Genomic DNA, 9,254 nt, shown 5'->3' with positions numbered 1-9,254 from the left:
TACACTTTCTAGAGTTTAAATCCAACTTCGATCTTCTTTCATCACTGTACAGAACATACAAATGTATGAAAACAAGAATAATCAGCCAGCTTCTCTGTCCATATCTCCATAAGAGTCTTCAAATCAATCACTACTAAAGGAGAACGATTGATGATATAACTAACGGTCAGTCCTCAACATTGCTCTTGTTTTGTCCAACAAGGTCTTATTCATCCGATTCGCCACTCCTTTCTGTTGGGATGTGTAAGCAGATGCGAACTTTTTTTGATGCCCTCATGTAGGCAAAATGCATCAAATTTTTCATTGGTATATTTTCCTCCATTTTTCAGTCTTCAAACACTTGATTTTCGTTTCAGAATCAAGTTCAACCCATGCTTTGAAATCTTTGAATTGAATAATGGAAAAACATCTTATTTCTTCTTGATTGGATACATCCAAAATCTCCGAGAGAAATCATCAATGAACGAGACAAAGTAACACGCTCCTTCTAGAGATACAACCAGTGCTTGCCAAACGTTCGAATGAATCAGCTCCAATATGCTTTGCTTTTGGAAGTAGAAGTGCCAAACTTTAATATGTGTTGTTTACTAGTAACACAATACTTACAAAAGGGTAGAAATACTTTTGTAAGCCCCGACAACAGGTTCTATTCTGAAAGAATTTTCAACCCTCGTTCTGACATATGCCCGAACTTTTTGTGCCATAACACTGTTAATTCTTCCCCCGAACCAACCGATAAAACTACTATTTCCGCCTCTTTCCAAAAGTACATACAATTTTGCAGCAACATTTTCTGCCTTCATTACCACAAGCACGTCCTTCACAATTTTCATGATTTCGTTCTCAATACGGGTCGTGCACCCGATATCATCCAATTGCCCCAAGGACAAAAGATTCTTCGCCAGCCCGTCAAATGGTGCCATTAAACATTTTTATTTGGATGGTATCGACCCCAACGATTTTCAAGATATGATCGTTTCTCATAAATACAGATCCTCATGATACTGATTCATACTAATCGAATCATTCTCTCCGAGGCGTCATGCGAGATCACTCTTGAATCCATAATCCGTGTGTCAAAAAATTGGTGCCTGCCTTCTACAACTGTTGCTGCTTCGCTGAATAATATTTCACCACCGTCTAAAGTACTAGTCACATTTCCTTGAGAACCCTTCTCGATATTCATGCACCATTTCTTGAAGTGTCTTTTATCGCTGAATAATATTTGCCACACATCTTCTGAAATTGCATGTGAATGTATTAATGGCTTGGACCGTCTGTTCACATGTTTCACACATACTTTGCTGACACGTGGCTCATTCTAGCTGCATTGGGAAGTGTCACTCCGGTGCATTTTTATATATGATATTCATTCACATAGATAATTTGAATTCCAAACAAGAAAATGTGCAGTCTATTAGATGATCATATGAAAATCATGTATAAAAATGCATGCACATGGAGTAACACTCTAGGTGTTGCATAACCCAAACCTTAGTACGTGAAGGATCACTCATCAGTACCTTGGATTAACAGCTGCTTGTAGAACTTGCAATTATTCTTTGACTCTTTGAGCTGGTCATATTATCATCTTCCTTTAACTTAGTTTTAAGTATTAGATCAGGTTCTTGCTATGGGTGATCTACGTCTTTAAAGATATATAGACGACTATAAGTTAAAAAAATTGCTTGTTATCTTCCGTTCCTGGTATCTATAACCCTGGGGAGCTTTCGAGTTTGTAGGTTTGGCCAAAAAGCTTACTCAAGATTACGAAGCATCGACAAATTCAGTGAAAACGGTTGAAGACACTGAATTTTCATAAATGTTTTTCAACCTGACCATATTGCTCAAAAAATAAGAAGTCATCAGCAGCCTTTGAACGAGGGAAAAATTCTTGAATCTCTATGTAGACCTTTATTCCTCTGCATTTCCTTTATTGCAAGTGAATTTTGTAAGGAAAATTACATATGAATTCTTGTATGGCTGCATTAGGAAGCCGGAGTCTTAGCTGATTTCTGAAAGAAATGTAACGATTCATAAGTGGCTCAAATCGTGAGTTCTTTTAAAGCAAAAAAAATACTTCGTGACACGTGTTACCCTTTTTTCCTCCTCCATGTTGGCCTTGATCAGTGAATAGAGAGCAACTCCAGCAATAGCTATTCCAGTACCAATCCCAGTTTGTGTGGAGATCTTATTGCCTGCCCAATTTTTTTGGCCAAAGCATCGAATGAAATTGGGAACAAAATAAAAGCAGGATCTCTCAGCAGTTTGTTAGACAAGTTTTAAATTGCTCATGAAGTCGTATATTAGAATATTCCGAGTTCACTAGAAATTTTTTGAAGTGTTTACGAAGTTATATGATTGACTTTTCTTACGAAATAGACTGAGCCTATTGTGTTAAGCCTAAGCTAAATTTTGACATTGGAAATCAAAATGCAAGAAGAACAGGTGTACTTACCAAATACAACAATGGAGAATCCAATCACAAAGACTCGCTTCAACACATTTCCAACGGCATGCGTAAGCGGTGCAACCCTTTCCAATGTGTTTGTAGCTACCTGCAATTTTCAAATGAAACAGGTACCAGTTATTTCTGTATTTGTGAAACACTGCTTTGGGATTATGAAAATACTGGTTGGGAACTTCACTAGTAATTTTGAGTTTTCCTCTGGCAAAATACACTAAGATGCCCCTCTTATCAAAATTTCCAAATCTGTCTTTGACATCAATGAGATCATATACTGTTGGATCACATCGACCTGTTTTAGGTACCAAATTTCCGATATCCAATCCATTGACCCGTATAATTCAGAGATCAAATAATAGTAGCTCTTGATAACCTGATTGTACAAATGGTAGAACATTCCAATCCAGAAGAGATCAGACAAGAATTTATACAGTCCAACTTTAGCAATTGCTTCCTTGAATCCATACTGCATCAGATGTGGACCCTCGATCTGAAAAAAGTAGAGAAAGAAGGCATCGATTAACTGTTTTTCAAAGAATTTCCCGTAGAAAGTTCGAAGAAAACTTACAAATATTGCTGGTGGGAGGCAGAAAAGGAGGGCTATTATTGAAGTGTAAGCATAGACATTCGTACTGTCCATTCCTGTCTGTTAAAAGAACATGCATGAATTTCCAATAAAAAAGGTTTTGTGATGACACAAATGATGAAATTTCTTGCCAATATGTGTAATAAATTTACTTCATGACAGAATGTACCATTGCTTTCTTCGAATAAATACTTCTGTAGGTAAATGCAATATTTGAAATCATCGCACTAATGAAACCAGTCCAGTTAAATGAAAGTTCTGTCAATGATGCCATTGACACGCCTACAGAGAGAGTTTGATATCAAAATAATATTTACTTAAAAAATACTCATGATTTCTTGTAAGATTCTGTCAAAATAATTGAATAATTGAATGGATTCTGTTCTTGAAAATCTTTGTGACTGTTTGCTTACCAATGACAACAGGGGCTAATGAGAGCCACAGGGGTAGCGGAATCTGGTGACCTAATACAAACTGTGATGCACCAGCATTGAAAAATGGCTCCAATGCTGTTGAAACCAGTATGAAGAAAGCAGTTAGTTTGATGAACGTTTTCTCATCTGTATTTCGTTTAAATGTTATTATACATTTCCTTTCCTTCTTTTTGGGAAACTTGTCATTGATATTTTTCAGTACAGATCATTGGAGACCACAATCAACGGAAGAAATCAAGAATTTAAAGCAAGAAGACACACCAATTCTGTCCAGTTGATCCGGACACTAGATCCTTAAAAATACTTGTACTATCATATTCTTACCTTTAATGGTATGTGTGAAAGACACAGCGACAGCTGCAAACGAGACATTCGACATTACATGTCCAAGAGCGTGGCAGAATGCTACCGGAGTAAGGATCCCCAATATTTCCTTGTCAACTGGCTGCTCTTGTGACAGTCATAAACTTGAATTGAACAAAGAAATCTTATTTATGAAATGTTAAAATTTGTTGGCCTAGGTTATAGGATGAAACTCACTGCACGTTTTGGTAGGCCAAAGGCCCAGCTAACTAGACAGTATGACACTCCAACTAGAAGATGAACAGCGGAAACAAAACTGCAGAAGAGGAAGAATTTTTTAACCAACACAGTTAGGAAAATGCAACTTGGAAAATTAATATAGTAAGTGAGAAAAATCTCTCAATTTTAAGTAATAATTTCTATAGTTCATTGTGAAGTTGATCTGAGACTCATAGCATTGCCCAACAGCGTCCTACTTATGATGATTTTCAATCACCATTCAATAGTTTAAGTCCCATTTTTTCCCATGCTGTCATTTGGAGCTTAAGTCCAATAAGAGAGTTGGATTCATGGTCTCGGAGGTTGAAATAGACATTCCTTGCCGGATAGTTGTTTTCCTAACAGTCCAATCCTGATTATAATTTAAAAACGTCTATAGAAAGTAAATAAAAGGTGACAACTTACTATGGATATGGGAAGTAATTATAGACCTTCTTGTTCAATATATTGAATATGACATTCAGGAAATACCTGCATCATTAGAAGTAACAGTTTAATCTACTTGTTCAACCATAGTAAGAAATTGATTATAAATTATTCTAATTTTATTTTCTGATCTAAAATCATCACAAGTCATTTTCTTACCTAAGAAACAACAAGTGGCTACTCAACCAGGTGTGGTTGAAGTTACCTTCTGTGCTAAATGTGACCTTTTCTGTTCTTTTGTTAAAAGAAAAAAAGAATACCTAGAGACAACAAATGCTCACCATGTAAAGAAAAAGAACCCTGTAACCAATGCCGGAAATCTCTCTGCAAAGCTCTTACCAGGCTTAGCAGACCTGAAATACAAATAAACATGATTCTGAGCTCAAAATGCATTACATGGCCTGAAAATTGTTTTAAACAACACGAACCCGTTCGCAATTTCGATCTCACGACCCTCTGCATCAGCAGCTGCAGCTTTTGTGATCCAAGATTTATGAGAATCATGGTGCTTCAATATTTCATTGAGTCCAACAAACTTTAAAGGTGTGCTCGAAAAAATCACTTGTTTGGTGGACTCTATCTTTTTTGACAGTGGTGAAAATTCTAAACGGGTTCTTCTTCTGTTTGCTATTGATGTGATTGAATTTGTGGCATGCTGTTTGTAGAAAGATGAGGATTTTGATTGTTGGAGGAGATGGATATTAGACATCGAAGCCATTTCTTGAAAGAAAAACGAAAAATACTATTGCATAGTGTCAAGATTTTGATGCTGAACACCACTTTTATGCTTGTTTCCGAACATAATATGGGAAAACAAAAAAGATTCAACATATGCAGAAACAAAATGTACGTTAACACCAAGGTTCAAGTGCGGACAGACCAAGAGATATTGAATTGTTAATGGGCAATGCACAAAAGCAAAATCTAACCATTTGATATATTTCTTATTATTAACCATTTTTGGTGCTATACTAGTTCAAAATAGTCCTAAAAGTAGAGGGGGAAAAAACTATTAAAGCGTATTTAAAGGATTAAAAATAAGTTATTTAACACAATATATGTTTTTGACGAGTTTATCTCAAATTTAAGACATTGATATTAGATTCGGCGATAATATATGTATATTATTTATTTATTTTGATAAAACAATATAACTATTGAGAGGATTAAATTGGTAAAACCCGAAAAGAATTTCAAACTATAAAACTCGTGATTTGATATTTTTAAACATATAAACTCAATTATTCAATGTAACATTAAGTTCTTAAAATAATCAAATAATTACCAATGTGATAAAATAAATAAATAAATAAAGATGGTAGTTCATTCAAGATTCATCTATCTATTTCGAAAATTTAAAATAAAAAATATCATCTATCCATGTCTATATGACAATCCATTTCTGATTCGATTTTTTTTTTATAAATTGTTTTTAAATTATACAAATATTAAAATAGAAGTTCAAAAATCACAATTTTTCAAAATAATATTTCTGCTCTATTTTTTTTATTATTTTCCTTGAAAAAAAAAAAAGAGTTGAGCCCAGTAGAGAATTCAGATATCGGCCCATCCATGGATCATTTGTTCATCTTACAGTGCAGTGTCCACTATGGTCACTGTATAAAAACCCTAATTCAAACCTCGAAATCAACATCAAAACTAGTTCAAATCAACCAATCGACCTCACTCTGATGCAATCAAAAGAAATCCAATCTGATATTGAATCTTATTATTGAGATCTGTGGGGTGGGGAATGGGGCAAATCGCTAATGGTAAATCTAAGAAGGAAGTAAAGAAAGAGGAAGAGGAAGAGGAAGGGGAAGAGGACGAAGAACAGGAACAGGAACCGGAAGAGCAAGAAGGGCTCTCCGTGCACTCTCCTTGCAAAATTTCTAGCTCCGCACTCCGCAAGGTGACTGATATTTTCATTACCCGCGCGTAACACCTAGAAATCTCAGCTGATTGTTTTGATACATTGATTTTCAGGAGAATACAGAGGTGGAATTGGAGCTGAGATTGTTGGAAGCTCTGGAAATATATCCTCCCGCCAAACTACGAGGTGTTTTGATTTCTTCTTTATATTTTTTTCTTTTTCGTTGCTTAGATTTTGCATTTGGTCATGTATCTGTAAATTTGGATTCGATTGTGGATGATTGCTATTTAATTTGTTCAGGTGATTAAAAACGTCTGGATGAAATGGCTGAAATTTATTTAGTGTAAATAATTTTCTGAAAGAGCTAAAACCCCATGTGTTTCTAGGTAGTGTTACAAACGAATCACCTTTTTTTAGAGGTTTCAAACACTCCTTGACATCTAGCTAGAGCCCCGTGTAAAATTATAATGAGCTAGAAACTTTTGTGTTGTGGAATTTACAGTTAAAAATCTCAAGACTGTTTTTTTGTTATCCACTGTAAGCACCTTATAGGTGAAATTATATTGAAAACTTAAGTGTTCAAAGTTGAAAATAATACTTTGAAGGTGATAGAATTCATAGATATTTATTTTTTCCTCTATTCAGCAAAATCGAGAAATATAATATTTGAAATTTTTATGATTCCATAAAGCAAGGCAAAAAACATCTATATTTTTCTATTACATTCAAAATGCTATTTTGAATAGGGGATTTTCAACATTTTTTGTCATATATAAACGCATAAAAGACACGTTCACCACAAAAAATAGTCAGCATGGGGGTTTTTTAGTTATGAAGTTAATAACATTGAGGGTTTTTAGCTTATTAATTTTTTTAAGGAAGGCTTTAGCCACAAATTTAACAGCACCGGAGTATTTAGCTCGTCATTTTTTGTAGGGGGTTTCAGTTTCAAATTGAAAATATAGGGAGTTTTAGCATATTGTTTTTTCTTGCAAGGGAAGTTTAAGCAAATTTTAGAGAAGCGCATTGGTTGTTTTTGCAAGTTACCTTATTTTTTCATCTCTCACAAGATGGAATTAACTATTAGTGGTATGCCTAATTGGTTTGCCAAAGATTCTCTATGGTTTATTGGCTGTTTATTTATGTTAAATAAATTATGCAAATGTTAAATAAATGAGAATAGTTTATACGAAGCGAATTTGGCCAAGCTTCCCTCGTTTGAGCATACCGTTTTGGTAATAATTCTTAAGAAGATCATTTATTTAATAGTTGTTTGTAATGAAATATTTCTTGTGTATAACAGGTGTGCATAGGCACTTCGTACTATATGGTCTAACAGAATATATGCGCAGAAGGTCATGTTATGCTATGGCTTTCATATTACTCTTACCTTGATCATCATGTTGAAGCTTTGATCTTACAATTTGCAGTTTCAGTAGACCCTTTACTGCAGAAGATGTACTTAAGTTGCTTGACCGCTTTTACAACTTGGAAATGGTGGTATGTTTCTTCCTCCTTCACTCTTCAACTAATTACGTGCACAAAAAGATATATCGAAATGTCTAATTAAGTGCTGTTTTCGAATTTATTTGTATGAAACTTTTCTGGGTTTGACTCGACAGTCGACATCCAAACATGATAAAGTAGATGTGATACAAGAATGCAAACGAGTATGGAGTCCAAGAAATCGGGATTGAGAATTAGATTTATCTTTACCCAATAGGATATCAGAATTATATCTTCTCATCCTAGTAGCTTTACATCATTATTTTATATTATGCAATTGTAGATCTTATAGCACCGAGGTTGCTGTTTTATTCTAATGTCATTTCTGCTGAGCAATTGCTTTTGTGAGTAGGAAATAGATCTAAGGTTGGTACACAACATGATTTTAAACCATAGTGTTGATCCTAAAGAGGTTCAGCAACACGAATGGAAATCATGGAAGTAGACACAAAGTGTATGATTTTTGTTTATTTTTTCTTGACAGAGATGGTAACATTTTGGGTTATCGCAATTCACCATTCTTTTTCTTTCACACTTTGGATGATTTATATTGGCTTCAAACTTTACAACAATTGGTAATATTGTTACATGTGGTTTCCTTATTTGTCGCATTCAGAAATTAGATGATGAAGATACCGAGTTTCTGACTCAGGAGGAAGACTTCCGCTTACCGCAAAGTTATTTTGCCAAAGAAGAATCCTGAATCTGATCAATGCGGTACACATTTTTTTGTTGGGCTGCTGTTCATATATCATGCATTCGCTGTATGTAATCGACATTTTCGTATGCACCGCACCAGCCTATATTATCATATGATATTCAATGGTTATATTCATGAAGGATGTCACCAAAGCTCACTGTTTTTCGCTTCCAAATTTATGTTTTGTTAAAACGAATATAACACAAGTACGAATATGCATGTGAACCGTCAAACGGAAGCTGAGGTGGCATACATCCCACTCACGAGCCATAGAATTTGAGGACAATTTAAATTGAACTAATTTTGACTACGACAGAGAATTTTTTTTATAACATTCCTCATAATCAAGCGGCTTCTAACTTCTTGTTATGGGACCACTGACTGTAATTGTTATGCCATCAGCTGTCTGAAGGGTAACATCATGTCTCTTTACAAGTGGGGCGAGAGAAAACCCCTCGTCCCTTGGCTCCTGCAATACAAAAATGAACAAATAAAAGATGTTAGAGATTATTCTTGGGTTCTTGTGCTTATATCATATAAACAAATTCTTCATCATCATCATCATCAAATCACATCCGGTTAGTTGCGAACTCGGCTACATGGATATTAGTTCTCCAAATAAAGTGATTTTCTCACATGTCATGTCTTAAACCAAAATCTATGATATCTTTCTTAACAAC

General features: G+C 34.8%; 2 protein-coding genes across 7 annotated transcripts; one reads left to right on the top strand and one right to left on the bottom strand.

The window, feature by feature from the left end:
* Positions 1–1,316: 1,316 nt before the first annotated feature.
* LOC140979356 (triose phosphate/phosphate translocator, chloroplastic-like) lies at positions 1,317–5,378 on the bottom strand. Of its 4 annotated transcripts, XM_073444717.1 has the most exons (12): positions 4,924–5,378; positions 4,777–4,848; positions 4,475–4,540; positions 4,028–4,106; positions 3,812–3,932; positions 3,467–3,562; positions 3,223–3,335; positions 3,036–3,113; positions 2,841–2,957; positions 2,459–2,558; positions 2,098–2,198; positions 1,321–2,015 (listed from the first exon to the last, which is right to left on the bottom strand). In XM_073444717.1, exons 1-12 carry the CDS (start codon positions 5,211–5,213, stop codon positions 1,989–1,991), a joined length of 1,260 nt encoding a protein of 419 aa, XP_073300818.1. In that variant the 5' UTR covers positions 5,214–5,378; the 3' UTR covers positions 1,321–1,988. The 4 variants fall into 4 exon arrangements, with proteins under 4 accessions (XP_073300815.1, XP_073300816.1, XP_073300817.1 ...); XM_073444715.1 differs by having other exon boundaries at positions 1,318–2,015; positions 2,841–3,113; XM_073444716.1 differs by having other exon boundaries at positions 1,319–2,198.
* Positions 5,379–6,077: 699 nt separating this feature from the next.
* LOC140978778 (uncharacterized) lies at positions 6,078–8,731 on the top strand. 3 transcript variants are annotated; one of them, XM_073444000.1, is made up of 5 exons: positions 6,078–6,407; positions 6,482–6,554; positions 7,672–7,723; positions 7,799–7,868; positions 8,491–8,731. In XM_073444000.1, the coding sequence occupies exons 1-5, from the start codon at positions 6,249–6,251 to the stop codon at positions 8,575–8,577; spliced, it is 441 nt and encodes a 146-aa protein (XP_073300101.1). In that variant the 5' UTR covers positions 6,078–6,248; the 3' UTR covers positions 8,578–8,731. The 3 variants fall into 3 exon arrangements, with proteins under 3 accessions (XP_073300101.1, XP_073300103.1, XP_073300102.1); XM_073444002.1 differs by lacking the exon at positions 8,491–8,731 and adding an exon at positions 8,359–8,452; XM_073444001.1 differs by lacking the exon at positions 8,491–8,731 and adding an exon at positions 7,991–8,352.
* Positions 8,732–9,254: the final 523 nt, after the last annotated feature.

This window comes from Primulina huaijiensis, chromosome 6 (assembly GCF_012295235.1).
Source record: "Primulina huaijiensis isolate GDHJ02 chromosome 6, ASM1229523v2, whole genome shotgun sequence".
NCBI lineage: Eukaryota > Viridiplantae > Streptophyta > Magnoliopsida > Lamiales > Gesneriaceae > Primulina > Primulina huaijiensis.
This window is presented reverse-complemented; position numbering and strand designations above follow the sequence as displayed.